At 44.7% G+C, this 18,817-nt stretch overlaps 1 protein-coding gene across 1 annotated transcript in view; it reads left to right on the top strand.

Annotated features, from left to right (window-relative positions):
• LOC139377415 (potassium/sodium hyperpolarization-activated cyclic nucleotide-gated channel 2-like) overlaps positions 1-18,817 on the top strand; it is a 55,416-nt gene that overhangs the window by 7,827 nt on the left and 28,772 nt on the right. Inside the window, exons 2-3 of the mRNA XM_071120443.1 lie at positions 160-583; positions 14,622-14,783. Of these exons, the coding sequence (XP_070976544.1) occupies positions 160-583; positions 14,622-14,783 (586 nt within the window). The remainder of the gene's footprint in view (positions 1-159; positions 584-14,621; positions 14,784-18,817) is intronic.

Below are 18,817 nucleotides of genomic sequence, written 5' to 3'. Positions count from 1 at the left end.
TTGTCCTCTATTCTATCCTTTTCCTCCACCTCCACCTCTCCCTCTCGCTTTTACCTTTCCCTCATCCACACACAAATGCACTCACTCCCTCACACACACACGCACACACACAAACTCTCCCTTCTCTCTCTCTCTCTCTCTCCCTTTCTCTTTCTCCAGGTTCTACTGGGATTTCACAATGCTTCTCTTCATGGTGGGTAACCTGATCATCATCCCGGTGGGCATCACCTTCTTCAACGACGGGACAACCACCCCTTGGATCATCTTTAACGTCATCTCAGACACCTTCTTCCTCATGGACCTGGTCCTCAACTTCCGCACAGGCATCATCATCGAGGACAACTCCGACATCATCCTGGACCCCAAAACCATCAAGAAGACGTACCTGAAGACCTGGTTCATCGTGGACTTTGTCTCCTCAATCCCCGTGGATTATATCTTCCTGATCGTGGAGAAGGGGATCGACTCTGAGATGTATAAGACGGCCAGGGCCCTGAGGATCGTACGATTCACTAAGATCCTTAGCCTACTGAGGCTCCTGAGGTTGTCCCGGCTCATCCGCTACATCCACCAGTGGGAAGAGGTAGGACAACACTCCACACAGCCCCCCGAAATGCTTAATGGCCTATAATAATTATTATAATGGATTGCATCTATTTGTCACTTTTCACAATAGTTCTCAAAGAACTTGTAAGGGGGGGAACTCAAACTAGCCTCATCAACTATTTATTGTCCTGATGATAGGAGAAAGGATGATAACTATAGTATACACATAGCACCATTCTCCTGGAGCTTGTAAGATGGAAACTCATCTCATCCACTACTAATGTGTAGTACACACTCACAGCATCATGGCTACATAATACATGGTTTAGGATAGTCACCATAGATAACTATGCTAGAAAGCTACATGGCTATACTAGACAAGTACACGTATTGTCAGAGAGAAGGTACAGTAGGGAGGTGGGACAGCATTGTATAGAAAAGCAAGATGAGATAGGCTCACAGCAGCATCATGCAATTTCCCATGACAATAATGAAAATTATAATGGATTGGATTATTTATTTTTTTACCACACTTTCCACTGTAGGTCTAAAGTGCTTTACTCTAGATGTAAAGTGCTTTTACATTGTACAGTGGTCAACTTACCTCCTCCACTACTAATGTGTAGTTACCCTTGGGAGAAAGTAGGCTAACATCCCTACGTGACCCATGGGTTCAGGTTAGTCACTAGATGGCCATGCTAAAGAGGACAAGTGGCTATTGTCACGGAGGAAGTAGGCTAAGAGCCAGGATCGTGCTATTGCTGATGATTGTAATGAAAGTGGGTAGTGAATTTTAGGCAGTGATTTTGGGTAGTGATGGTTAGTGAATTGTGGGTAGTAAGTTTGGTAGTGAGTGGTAGTGAATTGGGTAGTGAGGGGTAGCCTAGTGGTTAGAGCTTTGGACTAGTAACCAGAAGGTTGCAAGTTCAAACCCCCGAGTTGACAAGATACAAATCTGTTGTTCTGCCCCTGAACAGGCAGTTAACCCACTGTTCCTAGGCCGTCATTGAAAATAAGAATTTGTTCTTAACTGACTTGCCTAGTTAAATAAAGGTAAAAAAATATATAGTGCGACAGGTTGTCCAGACAAGTTGTCTAGGTGGAAAATCATAGAATGCTCTGCCAAGCATTAAATATTTGACAGGTATACCGCACTGTTCTGTACCCAGGACCTCTTGGTCCCACATCCATTTGGACTTCTTTATAGATTAATATCAAAGCAGACTTTGGTCTAAGTGCTGTCAGGTCCCCGAGTTCCATCGAAGAACTTTAGTTGTTGGCTGACAACCAATAAGCTGTTAAACAGACGTTCCATCTGGACCCAGCCCTGCCTGTGTTTGTTCCCAGTCGTTTGTCGAGGGCCAGGAGGTTTACTTTGCTGTTCTCGACCTGTGTGTTGTTGTTGGCAGGAGGGTTTAAACTTTAAAACACACTTTGCATCCTAATCACCATCAGTGCCGTCGCTGTCTCCCCGTTTGACCCGCGACTCCCAGAAGGCGTCTGCTCATTTTGATAAGCAACATTTTAGAAGAGGCAAACACAGTTAATAAATTAAGAAGCCAAGGAGGAGCAGGTGGGGTGGTTATATAGCACACTATGATTATATATCTGGCTAATTGTTATTATTATTATAATTCAGTTAGGCTAGCGTTCCTCGTAGGTTAGCCTTTAATTGTGTCACCATTCATTTTCTGTCTCTTTGTTAGCTTCGGATGGTACTTGATTGGTTGGTTTGTCCTTTGGCCATTACTAGTTATTCGTTCATCTACAATATTTTTGTATTTTTTATTTTACCTTTAACTACGCAAGTCAGTTAAGAACAAATTCTTATTTTCAATGACGGCCTAGGAACAGTGGGTTAACTGCCTTGTTCAGGGGCAGAACAACAGATTTGTACCTTGTCAGCTCGGGGATTCAATCTTGTAACCTTTCGGTTAGAAGTCCAACGCTTTAACCACCAGGTAGCCTAATATACCTCTGCTCTATTAATTTTCCCCCTCTACTGTGTTCTCTTGGAGGGGCCTTGGTCTGTCTGGTCCGTCTATCTATCCCTCATCTCACATCGATGCCACAAAAGGTCTAATGGGGATAATGGGATCATTCTAACTTTTCTCTTATGAAAGTATTGGCAGGCCAGGCATCGGGCACAAGCTGGCATTTTACAGTGGTGTGGATGGTGGATGCACTGGGCCCTGTGTGTGCCCCTTACCTTTGGATAATTGGATTTCGGAAGACATGATGCGACAAACAAACAGAGCGATGCATGATGGTTAGAGGAGGATACTTGGCATGCATGGAAGAGGAGCGCGGAGATGGGTTGGTGTTAAATAGGCACAGACAGGCAGACAGCAGTCAGATGGACGGATGGAGCAGTTGGCAGATCCTTAATGACTGGCAGATCTATCCCTCAGATGCCATATTTGAATACTTCCGAAATGCATCCTTCCTTTTGATAATCACTGATCTGCATGTAGTTGGATAACTGAGTCCACATTTTCGCTCTTATTCATAATGTCAAACAAGGAGGCATAGATGGAATGAAGGAAAATGCTTGTATTAAGTGTTTGTACAGGAATGATGGAATGAAAGAAGGATGCCTGCATTGAGTGTTTGAACAAGGCCATAGAGTGGAGTTTGGAGAGGAAGTGTTGAAAGTCCCTCTCCACTGTTTAGGGTTGAATGGTGTGCCCTTAACTTACGCTGTACTCTCTACTAATGGGATTTGCCATGGCGATATAACTCTTTGTGCTGTGGTAGTAGCAGGTTTGCTTTTGTTGTTGTTATTCACTCGTCCAATTGATTACGTGAGTGTGTATTGTTTTACACACCAAAACAACAACGTTGTTTGGAAGACTTTTTATATTTTATTTCAACTTTATTTAACCAGGTAAGCTAGTTGAGAACAAGTTCTCATTTACAACTGCGACCTGGCCAATTTAAAGCAAAGCAGTGCGACAGAAGCAACAACACAGTCAATAGCACAATAGAAAAAAAAGAAAGTCTATATACAGCGTGTGCAAATGGCATGAGGAGGTATGGCAATAAATAGGCCAGAGTAGCAAATGGAATAAACAAGCGTACAGTCAATAGCACAATAGAAAAAAAAGAAAGTCTATATACAGCGTGTGCAAATGGCATGAGGAGGTATGGCAATAAATAGGCCAGAGTAGCAAAGTAATTACAATTTAGCAGATTAACACTGGAGTGATAGATGAGCTGATGATGATGAGCAGATGATGGTGTGTAAGTAGTGATACTGGTGTGCAAAGAGCAGCAAAGGAAATAAAAACAATATGGGGATGAGGTAGGTAGATTGGGTGGGCTATTTACAGATGGACTATGTACAGCTGCAGCGATCGGTTAGCTGCTCAGATAGCTGATGTTTCAGGTTAGTGAGGCAAATGTAAGTCTCCAGCTTCAGCAATTTTTGCAATTCGTTCCAGTCACTGGCAGCAGAGAACTGGAAGGAAAGGCGGCCAATGGAGGTGTTGTTTTTGGGGATGACCAGTGAGATATACCTGCTGGAGCGCGTGCTACGGGTGGGTGTTGTTATCGTGACCAGTGAGCTGAGATAAGGCGGAGCTTTACCTAGCATAGACTTATAGATGACCTGGAGCCAGTGGGTCTGGTGACGAATATGTAGCGAGGGCCAGACAACTAGAGCATACAGGTTGCAGTGGTGGGTGGTATAAGGCGCTTTGGTAACAAAACGGATGGCACTGTCATAGACTGCATCCAATTTGGTATTGGAAGCTATTTTGTAGATGACATCGCCGAAGTCGAGGATCGGTAGGATAGTCGGATAGGATAGTTTTACTAGGGTAAGTTTGGCGGCGTGAGTGAAGGAGGCTTTGTTGCGAAATAGAAAGCTGATTCTAGATATGATTTTGGATTGGAGATGTTTGATATGAGTCTGGAAGGAGAGTTTGCAGTCTAGCCAGCCACCTAGGTATTTGTAGTTGTCCACATATTCTAGGTCAGAACCGTCCAGAGTAGTGATGCTAGTCGGGCGGGCAGGTGCAGGCAGCGATCGGTTGAAAAGCATACATTTGGTTTTGCTAGCGTTTAAGAGCAGTTGGAGAGTGGCATTGAAGCTCATTTGGAGGTTAGTTAACCTGTTGCGACGACCAAACCCGGATCCGGGATTCTATTTATAGACCTAAGCTCATTACCATAACGCAACGTTAACTATTCATGAAAATCGCAAATGAAATGAAATAAATATGCTATCTCTCAAGCTTAGCCTTTTGTTAACAACACTGTCATCTCAGATTTTCAAAATATGCTTTTCAACCATAGGAAAACAATCATTTGTGTAACAGTAGCTAGCTAGCGTAGCATTTAGCGTTAGCATTAGCGTTAGCATTTAGCAGGCAACTATCACAAAAACAAGTAAAGCCTTCAAATAAAATAACTTACCTTTGAAGAACTTCTGATGTTTTCAATGAGGAGACTCTCAGTTAGATAGCAGATGCTCAGTTTTTCCAAAAAGATTCTTTGTGTATTAGAAATAGCTCCGTTTTGTACATCACATTTGGCTACCAAAAAAAAAAAAAAAAAAAACGAAAATTCAGCCCTCAAAACGTGAACTTTTTTCCAAATTAACTCCATAATATCGACTGAAACATGGCAAACGTGGTTTAGAATCAATCCTCAAGGTGTTTTTCCACATATCTCTTCAATGATATATCCTTCCTGGAAGCCTGGTTTCTCCTTGCTCTCAAATGGAAAAATAATTGCACCTGGCTTTACGCTCCAATTTCGACGCAGGGACACCAGGCGGACACTTGGAAAATGTAGTCTCTTATGGTCAATCTTCCAATGATATGCCTACAAATACGTCACAATGCTGCTAACGCCTTGGGAGAACGACAGAAAGTGTAGGCTCATTCCTTGCGCAATCACAGCCATATAAGGAGACAATGGAAAACAGAGCTTCAGAAATCTGCTCATTTCCTGGTTGACGCATCATCTTGGTTTCGCCTGTAGAATGAGTTCTGGGGCACTTACAGACAATATCTTTGCAGATTCTGAAACTTCAGAGTGTTTTCTTTCAAAAACTGTCAAGAATATGCATAGTCGAGCATCTTTTCGTGACAAAATATCGCGCTTAAAACGGGAACGTTTTTTATCCAAAAATGAAATAGCGCCCCTAGAGATCAAAGAGGTTAACACAGTGTCCAAAGAAGGGCCAGATGTATACAGAATGGTGTCGTCTGCGTAGAGGTGGAGCAGGGAATCACCCACAGCAAGAGCGACATCATTGATATATACAGATAAGAGAGTCGGACCGAGAATTGAACCCTGTGGTACCCCCATAGAGACGGCCAGAGGTCCGGACAACAGGCCCTCCGATTTTACACACTGAACTCTGTCTGCGAAGTAGTTGGTGAACCAGGCGAGGCAGTCATTTGAGAAACCAAGGCTATTGAGTCTGCCGATAAGAATACGGTGATTGTCAGAGTCGAAAGCCTTGGCCAGGTCAATGAAGACGGCTGCACAGTACTGTCTTTTATCAATGGTGGTTATGATATCATTTAGTACCTTGAGCATGGCTGAGGTGCACCTGTGACCAGCTCGGAAACAGGATTGCACAGTGGAGAAGGCATAATGGGATTCCAAATGGTCAGTAATCTGTTTATTAATTAACTTGTCTTTCAAAGACTTTAGAAAGGCAAGGCAGGATGGATATAGGTCTGTAACAGTTTGGTTTTAGGTTTGGGTCTAGAGTGTCACCCCCTTTGAATTTGACCACGGCAGCTTTCCAATCTTTAGGGATCTCGGACAAAACAAAAGAGAGGTTGAACAGACTGGTAATAGGGGTTGCAACAATGGCGGCGGATCATTTTAGAAAGAGAGGGTCCAGATTGTCGAGCCCAGCTGATTTGTACGGGTCCAGATTTTGCAGCTCTTTCAGAACATCTGCGATCTGGATTTGGGTGAAGGATAAGATGGGGAGGCTCGGGCAAGTAGCTGCGAGGAGTGCGGAGCCGTTGGCCGGGGTTGGGGTAGCCAGGAGGAAAGCATGGCCAGCCGTAGAGAAATGCTTATTGAAATGTTCGATTATCATGGATTTATCGGTGGTAACCGTGTTCGCCAGCTGGGAGGAGGTGCTCTTGTTCTCTATGGACTTTACAGTGTCCCAGAACTTTTTGGAGTTAGAGCTACAGGATGCAAATTTCTGTTTGAAAACTGGAGGGCCTCAGGGAATGAGTCCATCTAGTGATTAAATTTTCACACAGAAACGCTGAGAATACGCCTCAAATTGTTTTCTATTACTGCTTCCCTTTGGTTATCTGTTTACCGTCAGGAAGAACATTGACGCTGTCCATGGTGCTGATTAGAGCTGTTGGGTTCTGGGATTATGAAAATATACTTATTCATGTCGCTGATGGAGTGCTGAGGTAGAGAGGGTCTACACCAGAAGTTAAGGGTTACAGGAGGAAGGTATGTAGTCTGTGCAACTAAGCTTGGAATGTGTTGAGTGCAGGGAAGCGATTACATGTGGCAGGCATTTGATGAGGAGAGACGGGTGGAAATCTTAGAAACGAACAATGTCACTGAGGGAAAGTTACATTGTGTCAGGATATATCATTGTTAGCCATCAGGTATCCTCTGGAAGGAGAAGAGACACGGTCTGGTATCAATAACCATGACAGCCTTGAGTTGGGGAGGAGTGATCACTTTGGGGTAGAGATCAGGTTAGATGATGTGAGGAAGAACCGATATCACTAAGGTTCTGTCTAGCAACAGAGATGCATTGGCTGTTCTGCTGTGGAGGAGGAGACTCAGCTTAAGATAAAGGATTAAATACCAGTGCTGAAATGTGTGAAATGTTTTTTTTTGTATGAATTACAGCTGTGTTGGTTAAGCTTCTCTCGTGTTCGTGAGTTATTTACTCAAAATTAGAACCTAACAGAGCCATACAGTTTGCCAATCAGCTACATGTTGGCACCAAGCGTTCCATTAAAGTAGCATTCTAATCTGCATTCTCTGTAGAATGTAATTGTCTTGGAACCTGTGGGTGCCAACATGCTGCTCGTTCGGATCCTATATCTTAAACCGAGTTAGCAGAACTCTGTATACTGTTAATATGGCTCTGGTACTGTATATTTAGAAATCAAATCAAATCACATTTTTATTAGCATATGTGCCGATTACAGTGAAATGCTTACTTATGAGCCCCTAACCAACAATGATGTTAAAAAAATACGGATAAGAATAAGAAATAAAAGTAACAAGTAATTAAAGAGCAGCAGTAAAATAACAATAGCGAGTCTATATATAGAGTTAATGTGCGGGGTTAGTTGAGGTAATATGTACATGTAGGTAGAGTTATTAAAGTGACTATGCATAGATGATAACAGAAAGTAGCAGTGGTGTAAAAGAGGGGGGGGGGGCAATGCACATATAGTCTGGGTAGCCATATGATTAGATGTTCAGGAGTCTTAAGGCTTGGGGGTAGAAGCTGTTTAGCAGCCTCTTGGACCTAGACTTGGTGCTCCAGTACCTCTTTCCGTGCGGTAGCAGAGAGAACAGTCTATGCGTAGAGGTGGCTCGAGTCTTTGACAATTTTGGGCCTTCCTCTGACACCGCCTGGTATATAGGTCCTGGATGGCAGAAAGCTTGGCCCCAGTGATGTACTGGGCCATTCACACTATCCTCTATAGTGCCTTGCAGTCGGAGGCAGAGCAGTTGCCATACCGGGCAGTGATGCAACCATGCTCTCGATGGTGCAGGTGTAGAACCTTTTGAGGATCTGAGGACCCATGCCAAATCTTTTCAGTCTCCTGAGGGGGAACAGGTTTTGTCGTGCCCTCTTCACGACTGTCTTGGTGTGCTTGGACCATGTTAGTTTGTTGGTGATGTTGACACCAAGGAACTTGAAGCTCTCAACCTGCTCCACTGCAGCCCCGTCGACGAGAATGGGGCGTGCTCGGTACTATTTTTCCTGTAGTCCACAATCATCTCCTTTGAGTACAGTATTGTTCCCTGGGGTACAAAGATCAAAATCCACATGATGTACCTTCAGAGATACACATGTGATCTCACATGGTACTGTACGGTAATGCATTGAAGAAAGGTACATATTTGTACCCACCAAAAGATACAATGATGTTTTTACCACTTAAAATGAACTAACAGCTTTGTCACTGTGGTGGCACCATAAAAGGCCAATTAGTACCATAATCATTATCATTATGATATTTTCCAGCATGCTCCACTGCAGGTAGATTTTTTAGAATTGTTTTAAATATCAGTGTTTTTGCATTTACATTGATTAATCAATCTTATGCTACACAGAGATAAACAACAACAAAAAAATCTAAATTAATCCATTCATTTATTTTGAATTTTTGTACCCTTTACTGAAATGGTTGTTCCAGTTTAAATGCCTTAGGAAGTCTCCTCACAATGTCCCTAACCCATGGCAGTCATTCTGAATGCAGGTTGCAGGTGAATAAAAATTCCAGCTGATGGAAAGCCTAACTCTGGCTGGATTCCAATAGGAATTGCACATCACTTTGCATGCCAGTATAATGTGACTTGTAACTTCCCAATATTCCCAGGTTTTCCAGAAATCCCAGTTGTAAGATTCCTGGAAATGTGAAGAAATAAGCAAGAAATCCAGTATCCTTTAACCAGGATTTCTGGAAAATCTGGGAATTTGGGAAAAGTTACCGGAATTTTGCAACCCTGCTTGCAGGACTGATGTATCATGGTAAAAGAATGCCTCAAAATAAGGCCCTATAAAGAGTTTAGTTTTAATGATAACATTTGCCTAGGAACTAATTTGGTGAAGGACACAGGATTGAAAAAAAATTAATTCAACAGCTGTGTCGCTGTCACTAACAAGTATAGTCATGGGGGGTAACACTACAATGCACTTGAAAAGGCATGGCACACTGGGAAATTATATTGGAGGCATGGCTTAGTGGGGGTGTAGCTTTCAGATAGTTATTTTTGGCCACCCGTGAGTGTTGTACCAGTTTAAGTGGTCTATGGTAGGGATACATTCCTTATAAAGGCTAAATGTACCTTTTATAAAAGCACACCTTTGTACCTGTGGACTATATGTAAGAAAGGTACTATTTGAGTTATGAACTGGGGTACAATTATGTACCTACAGTATATCTGTCACGTGTGCTCCCTCTCAGACCTCTAGGTCACCGGGCTGCTCATTATGGCGCACACCTGTCACCATCGTTACGCGTACCTGCGCGTCATCAGACTCACCTGGACTCCATCACTTCCCTGATTACCTTCCCTATTGTGAGGACGTTGGTAAAATGAAAAAATGCAGTCAGGCGCAGGACACAGTTCTGAGTAATCATCCAAAATTTACTCCAAAATAAGTAAGATTCCAACAAGGAACAAATACAATAATCCCAAACACGAACAACGAGAACCCAAATGACAAACAATAACGCACAAAACAGAGAGGGAAATCAGAGGGTTAAATAAGGAACATAATTAATGGAATGGAAACCAGGTGTGTATGATCAAGACCAAACAAAACGAAAATGAAACATAAATCGGTGGTGTTTAGAAAGCCGGTGACGTCGACCAACGAACGCCGCCCGAAGAAGGAGAGGGACCAACTTCGGCCGAAGTCGTGATACCTATATATGTCCCTCCCTTTGGTTCCTTCCCCAGGCGTTATTGTTTCTGCTTCTGTTTCATGTCTGTGCTGTCACGTTCTGACCTTTATTTCCTTTGTTTTGTCTTTATTTAGTATGGTCAGGGCGTGAGTTGGGGTGGGCAGTCTATGTTTGTTTTTGTATGTTTGGTTTCTGTTTCGGCCTAGTATGGTTCTCAATCAGAGGCAGGTGTCGTTGGTTGTCTCTGATTGAGAATCATACTTAGGTAGCCTGGGTTTCACTTTTGAGTGGTGGGTGTTTGTTTCCGTGTGAGTGTTTGTCGCCACACTGTACTGTTTCGGTTTTCGTTGATGCACGTTATTTTGTTTTGTTCTAGTGTTCTGTTGTTTTTTCGTATTAACATAATGGACACTTACCACGCTGCGCATTGGTCCTCCGATCCTTCTCGCTTCTCCTCCTCCTCAGAGGAGGAGGAATGCCGTTACAGAAACACCCACCAACAAAGGACCAAGCAGCGTGGTAACAGGCAGCAGCAGCAGCAGCAGGAGAGGCAGCGATACCTGGAGAACTGGACTTGGGACGAGATTCTGGACGGTAAAGGACCCTGGGAGCAGCCAGGGGAATATCGCCGCCCCCAAAGCAGAGCTGGAGGCAGCGAAAGCAGAGAGGCGGCATTATGAGGAGCTAGCACGGCAGCGTGGCTGGAAGCCCGAGAGGCAGCCCAAACATTTATTGGGGCGAGGGACACGGGGAGTGTGGCGAAGCCAGGTAGGAGACCTGCGCCAACTTCCCGTGCTTACCGGAGAGAGAGAGGGACCGGGCAGGCACCATGTTATGCGGTGGAGTGCACAGTTTCCCCAGTGCGTGTGCATAGCCCGGTGGGGTACAATCCAGCTCCTCGTATCGGCCGGGCTAGAGTGGGCATCGAGCCAGGTGCCTCGAAGCCAGCTCTACGCATCTGTTCTCCAGTGCGTCTCCTCGGGCCGGCGTATATGGCACCAGCCTTACGCATGGTGTCCCCGGTTTGCCAGCACAGCCCATTCCACCTCGCCGCACTGGCCTGGCTACGGGGAGAGCAGTCAACCAGGTAAGGTTGGGCAGGCTCGGTGCTCAAGAGCTCCAGTGCACCTGCACGGTCCGGTCTACCCAGTGCCACCTCCACTCACCAGCCCTCCGGTGACAGCCCCCCGGTGGCAGCCCCCCGCACCAGGCTGTCTCTCCGTCTTCTGCCTACAGGTGTTCCCGCCTGTCCTGAGCCGCCAGAGTCTCCCGTCTGTCCTGAGCCGCCAGAGTCTCCCGTCTGTCCTGAGCCGCCAGAGTCTCCCGTCTGTCCTGAGCCGCCAGAGTCTCCCGTCTGTCCTGAGCCGCCAGAGTCTCCCTTCTGTACTGAGCCCCTAGAATGTCCCGCCTGTCCTGGGCCGCCAGAGCCTCCAGTCTGTCCTGGGCCGCCAGAGCCGCCAGTCAGCCAGGAGCCGCCAGTCAGCCAGGAGCCGCCAGAGCCGCCAGCCAGCCATGAGCCGCCAGAGCAGCCAGCCAGGAGCCTCCAGAGTCTTCAGCCAGCCAGGAGCCGCCAGAGCCGTCAGCCAGCCAGGAGTCGCCAGAGCCGTCAGCCAGCCAGGAGCTTCCAGAGCCGCCAGTCAGCCAGGACCCGCCAGAGCCGCCAGTCAGCCAGGAGCCGCCAGAGCCGCCAGCCAGCCATGAGCCGCCAGAGCAGCCATCCATATGCCTCCAGAGCCTTCAGCCAGCCAGGAGCGCCAGAGCCGTCAGCCAGCCAGGAGCCGCCAGAGCCGTCAGCCAGCCAGGAGCTTCCAGAGCCGTCAGCCAGCCAGGAGCTTCCAGAGCCGTCAGCCAGCCAGGAGCTGCCAGAGCCGTCAGTCAGCCAGGCGATGCCAGAATCGCCCTGCCGGAGTCTCCCGTCTGTCCGGCGCTGCCGGAGTCTCCCGTCCATTCGGGACACATTTCTAGGGTCCCCAGTCCGAGGTCGGCGGCTAGGGTCGCCGTGTTTAAGAGGCCACGGAGGCGGACAATGAGGAGGACAAAAACTGTGGTTAAGTGGGGTCCACGTTCCGCGCCAGAGCCGCCACCGCGGACAGACCCTCCCCTATAGGTTCAGGTTTTGCGGCCGGAGTCCGCACCTTTGGGGGGGGGGGGGGGTGGGTACTGTCATGTTCTGACCTTTATTTCCTGTGTTTTGTCTTTATTTAGTATGGTCAGGTCGTGAGTTGGGGTGGGCAGTCTATGTTTGTTTTTCTATGTTTGGTTTCTGTTTTGGCCTAGTATGGTTCTCAATCAGAGGCAGGTGTCGTTGGTTGTCTCTGATTGAGAATCATACTTAGGTAGCCTGGGTTTCACTTTTGAGTGGTGGGTGTTTGTTTCCGTGTGAGTGTTTGTCGCCACACTGTACTGTTTCGGTTTTCGTTGATGCACGTTATTTTGTTTTGTTCTAGTGTTCTGTTGTTTTTTCGTATTAAACATAATGGACACTTACAACTCTGCGCATTGGTCCACTGATCCTTCTCGCTTCTCCTCCTCCTCCTCAGCGGAGGAATGCCGTTACATGTGCGTTGTTTGTGTTTCTTGTTTTGTATTATGTTGCGTTTATTTATTAAGACACTCTTCCCGACGCTCAGCGCACTCGTTACAATATCTAGAGGTACAAAGGATGACCTAACAGGGTACCACCCCAGTGACAAGTGTTTGTACCCCTTTAGGAACAAAAATAATAATAAATCTAATAGTGTGTCTGACCCTCTCCTCCTCAGCCGGTTAACATGTCACTAATCACGAGTTGTCCTCTAAGCAGCAGTTGGACTCTTTATAAATAGATGTGATGAAGTGCAGTATTTTGTCAGTTTCCAGCTCATATTAGACACCAACTGTCACAGGGCCTGAAAGGTTAAAGTGGCATTTCGAAATATCAACTGGTGATTCATGTTCAATCACAGCCCTTGCAGAGATACTGTATGAGGACAAAGTCATCGGTCAGTGACTGTGAGTTAGCAATGCACCATACTCTGACTAAACTGCATTTCGTTTTCCAACTTGTATTTTCTTAATGCTTCCTCAGGGGTCATTGAAAGGTGATTGTCCTTGCGGTCAGTTTGGTTTCTTGTGCAGAAATACAGATGTATATCTTTTGGTGAATTTAGTCTAGTTGGGCATAGAGAAGCATAGACAGATTTTAGCTGGTCACCCCATGATTTTAGCCATCACACCAAAGTACTAATAGATGGAGGGCTTAAGTGACAATAATGATCATTGGTTGGCTAAAGTGACAACCTTGTGACTGAAGATGATTGATAAGTGAGATGACGTATCAGGAATCCTGATCGTTTCCTGTCCATCATACAGAGAGAGAGTGTGTGTGTGTGTCTGTGCCTACAGACTTGTGTACTGGTATGTGTTTGTGTGGTAGTGAGAGACTCCTGTCATGTGTGTTACATCTCTGATTGATGTGTTGCTCTGTTCCTGCTGTGTCTGATGGGGAGCTGTCTTTCCTCTCTCATTAATCATGCTTGGTATGGTCCAACGATACAGCAGGCAACATGGTACTGCTGACTAGAGTCTTCTCATTTAATCCTGCTTCTAGGACTTGTCTTCTTGATCACCAGAGAATTTTGCATTAAAACTCTTAAGGATCTCTATAGATCAGTGTCCCAACCGTGGAACATTTGAGCTAATGTGCGACAATTTCCCAGGACATAGACATACCTGGTATTGGCAGAAAGCTTAAATTATTGTTAATCTAACTGCACTGTTACAGTAGCTATTACAGTGAAAGAATACCATGCTATTGTTTCAGGAGAGTGCACAGTTATGAACTTAAAAGTTTTTATTAAACCAATTAGGCACATATGGGAAATCTTGATACAACATTTTGAACAGAAATGCAATGCTTCATTGGACCAGTCTAAAAAGTTGCACATACACAGCTGCCATCTATAGTGGCCAAAATCTAAATTGCGCCTGGGCTGGAATAATACATTATGGCCTTTCTCGTGCATTTCAAAGATGATGGTACAATTTTTTTTTTATTATCTTTTACCAGATCTAATGTGTTATATTCTCCTACATTAATTTCACATTTCCACAAAGTTCAAAGTGTTTCCTTTCAAATGGTATCAAGAATATGCAGGTCCTGAGCTACAGGCAGTTAGATTTGGGTATGTAATTTTAGGTGAAAATTGAAAAAAGGGGGCAGAGGTTTTAAACATGAAATCTCAAATAAAACAGAATTCCGTGACTGTGATTCTGTCTCTCGCTAGCTTTCTCTCTGTCTATTTATCTCTTTCTCTTTCTCTCTCACTCTCTCTCTTTCTCTATCTGCTTCTCTATCTCTCTCTTGCACAGATACACATACACACACTCACTCACTCACTCACTCACTCACTCACTCACTCACTCACTCACTCACTAACTCTCGTCCTTTCTCGCGGCTTGAACTAATTCTCTGTTTCTCTATCTCTGTTTCAGATCTTCCATATGACCTATGACCTGGCCAGTGCGGTGATGCGTATCTTCAACCTGATTGGTATGATGCTGCTGCTGTGTCACTGGGATGGCTGTCTACAGTTCCTGGTTCCCATGCTGCAGGACTTCCCCTCAGACTGCTGGGTCTCACTCAACAAGATGGTGGTATGTGTTTGATTCATAACATCCTTTACATTCATAAGTAAAACCAGCGAGTAGAGAGGCAATAGGAAACATCAGTCATGAGCCATTCATGAATCCGTTCTTATTCATAAACAATAAGAATAGTCTCCAACACTTACACAATACACATATCAGTGGTATTTAGTAACCACAGAGGCATTTCATAAGATAGGCTCAACGCTTGCTTTAATACAGATACTCTAGTTGATTTATCGATTGCTCAAAAGACCTTCATCTAATTGCTCTTGATGAAAGCTTCCTGATGAAGGCTTATTGGGAAAACACATCAATGTGTTTTAACTAGAAATCAATCCAATGAGTTGGATTGATTGATGGTTGTTTGAACTGTCTCCTGTTAGAACAGTCAGCCAGTGAGCCAGACACAGCCAGCAGAGCCATCTAAGGACGAGCAAGGGAAAGCCCTCTCGTTCTCTCACCGGGGTGGGGTGATGACAGGAAAGATTAAAGGGGTGAAATGGGAATGTGTCCAGGCAGCTGGCTCCTTTGTTCCTGTCTCTCTTCTCTGAGAGATAAAAGCCCGCTGTTTATACACTCTTAGAAAAAAAGGTTCCAAAAGGGTTCTTTGGCTGTCCCCATAGGAGAACCCTTTTTGGTTCCAAGTAGAACTCTTTTGGGTTCCATGTAGAACCAACCCTCTGTGGAAAGGGATTTACATGGAACCCAAAAGGTTTCTACCTGGAACCAAAAGGGTTCTCCTATGGGGACAGTCAAAGAACCATTTTAGGTTAAATATAACCTTTTTTTTCAAGAGTGTAGGTCCGTCCGTCAGCTCAGCCTTTTACAGACCCATGGAAAACTGCCCTGTCTCCCAGGCCCTAGCCACAAGGCACAGCTCTAAATGGGGTTTTAAACGGATTGGGTTCTGTTCCTCTGCCGCCATTGGGCCTGTATCTCGTACATTTTCTGTTAGTTAAAATTTTTCCTGCAGGGAAGATGTTGAAGTGTGTTCCTTTTTATAAACGTACAGAACTAATACCCCATCAAATGAGTCCCCCGGTGGGCCTTAAGCAATGAGAAGAGAAAACAAGTATTTTCCTTTCATCCAAGTTGTGAAGGAACACATCTTGGTTTGTGATGTTCGATTGAATTATGCTAGACTGTTATCTGTGCTGTGTTTTCATCTGTTTGATGTTTAAAATCAGGTCAGTTGATTGAGAAAGGTGATTACGACTTTGGCTCTGCTTCCCAATCTTACAACCTTGTTCAGGTGAGGGGTCAAGTGACCAGAATAGATATTAGTTGATCAGTTGATTGACCAGGTAACCATAATAATCTAAAAGGCTTGTTTGAGAAAGGCTTGTTTGAGAAAGGCTTGTTTGAGAATGTGATGAGAACAGTGAGGATCATGTGGATCGGCCAGGACACTCTCTCCAATGAAAGGTTCAGAACATCACATCCCTCCTGTCAGGAGCGTTATTGTCAGTTCCCATAATTTTGATGTCAGACTGTAATAAACCTCCATAACCTTCTCTGACAGATACTTAATGTCATTCATATGACAACCCAACACAGGCATTCTGACTGGCCACCTCAAAGCAAAAACTCAGAGTTTACCCTTCTATGATAGACAACTAGGGGTCCTGAGGACTGTGTTGTATACTGTATAAACTCCCACATGATACTCTCTCCAGAGGGCTGTCACTCTTTACCGAGCGGCCCAGGTTGGCAGGATGCAGTGTTCCCGAGGCCACCTGAGACCTCCCTCCTATTGAGTGGCTGGCTACTCGTAATATTATCCACTGTGTAGCAGCCAGGACATCCATCATCACTACTAGACCTACACACGCTAAATAAAGTACAGGCCAGTGGAGGTGACAGGAGGGCACACAGGCAGTAACTCATGGAGGGCGAGGTGAGGCGGATGGGGGCAAGGGGTTGTAACCCTTTTGAAGAGTATAAACTGCCTGTTCCCTTTTTTGTTGAATGGATGACGACACATAAGGCTAATAATTCAATCATAGAGCTGTAGAATTCCAAAATACACAATCTAGAACCTAAAGGGGTTCTTTGGTTGTCCCCATAGGAGAACAATAGCAATTACCATGGCAATTAAGCATTGATTCTTGAACATTTTAAATAGACGAATGTTACAACCACCAGGGAACGCTGATCAATTCTAGTCCGTTCTATCAATTTTAATTCTATGTTGGGAGGGATTGTGGATTAACAGTGAGAGATAGTTTGTTTTTCCTCAGCAGAGAGAAAGAGCCATGCGTCACAGGAGTGAAGGGGCTAAATGGATAATGATAGCGGCAGCAGCGGCAAACAGACAGTCAGGCTTTCAGAACTGTAATTATTGGTGTTGATTAAACACTACTGTAAAGAACAGACGTGCTTAATTGAAACGACTGGCCAAGAAATAGAGGCTCTTGTGTACCTTTAGAAAAACTGCTTCCTTGAGACGTCAGTCTCTGCCACAGGAATGGCAGATGGCAGATGGAGGAAGGCTCCTAATGGCTTGAATAGATTAATGGAATGGCATCAAACACATGGAAACCATATGTTTGATACCTTTCCATTTATTCCATACCAGCCATTACAATGAGCCCGTCCTCCGATTTAAAGTAACACCAGCCACCACTTCCCTCTATTTGTGCGTTACTGCATATACAATAACTAATCTATCTCAAACGGGAAAAACTAGTTGAATAAACATTGTTTCCACATAATTTACACCCCCAAAACCTATGTGATGACATTGAATCAATGTGGAAAACTGATTGGATTTGCAAGAAGAAAACATAAGGGCATTTCATATTTTTAACCTAAATCCAATGATGGTGAGATTTCTTTATTTCACATTGAATAACAACTCAACCAAATGTAAATCAAAAATAGATATTGAGCGGATGTCTGTGCCTAGTGGGATTGGACTAGTATGCAGTATCAGGGTGGGCTAAAGTGAATTTCGAGTTTCAGAGTCCGTATCCAACGCTGCATAATTAACTGTGATCAGACCCCCAACAGGTACCGAGTGGAAACAGTCATTTGAAATCAGTGAAGGATTTAGATATGAGTTTGTTGTCACTGTCTGAGAGAGAGGCAAGACAAAGGAAGAGATCATATTTAGCCCCATTAGCTGGTCTTGGTTTTGAGTGTGTGAATAATTCCACCAAAGTCATATGTTCCTGAATGTACAGCAGGGGGTGTATTGGTGGCTATGTGACAGTGCAAGGGGTTTTACACTGTCTTGGGCAGCGTTTCCCAAACTCAGTCCTCGGGACCGCAAGTGTTGCAAGTTTTGTTTTTTGAATCAGCTGTGTAGTACTAGGGCAAAAAACGAAATGTTCACCCCTTGGGGTCTGGAAAACACTGCCTATGCCGGACCTCCTAGACCAATGATTTAAAGGCAAAGGAGACAGATGCGCAGTGCAAACAAAGAGGCTTTTATTAAGAAAAGGCTAATTAAATCCTGGCTCTTTCAGAGCTCTACAGGGTCTGATGTTAAATGTAGAAAACAAAACAAAGTCAACAGGACTAGTCAACAGCTTAAACTCTCAACACCTTTAAATCTTTAGGCTGTCAATTAGAGGGCTGCCACATCCTCCTTAAAGGAACCGTGCTCAGCTGGAGCTTGTTCCCCTAGCTAGCGTTCCTCGTGCTGGCTAGGCATCCTCCACAGCAGTCAACTAGAGGGCTGCCACTCTCATTAAGGGAGCAGCGCTCAGCTGGAGCTTGTTCCCCTAGCCCTGCTGTACCACAAGCCAATACATTCTAACATATGGAGAACTAGGTTTTGCCAGAAAACAACATATTGAAACTAACAGCAACATGGGAACAAACAACTCTGTAGATTTTGTATAGACTATGTATATGATAAAGGGCATATTGGCAAGCAAATTAATCATATAAAGAGAAATGTTAGCTAAGCTTCTACCACATTGCATGTGGAGTTCAGTAGTTCCATGTTATAATAATAGTGTCTCTCTGGCCTTATCTACTGTACTGCTCCTCTGTGGAACCCAAGTAGCCCTATTAGACATATCCATCAGAGC

Source organism: Oncorhynchus clarkii, chromosome 20 (genome assembly GCF_045791955.1).
Source record: "Oncorhynchus clarkii lewisi isolate Uvic-CL-2024 chromosome 20, UVic_Ocla_1.0, whole genome shotgun sequence".
Classification (NCBI taxonomy): Eukaryota; Metazoa; Chordata; class Actinopteri; order Salmoniformes; family Salmonidae; genus Oncorhynchus; species Oncorhynchus clarkii.
Note: the sequence above shows the minus strand (reverse complement) of the source record. Positions and strands in the feature narration are given on the sequence as shown.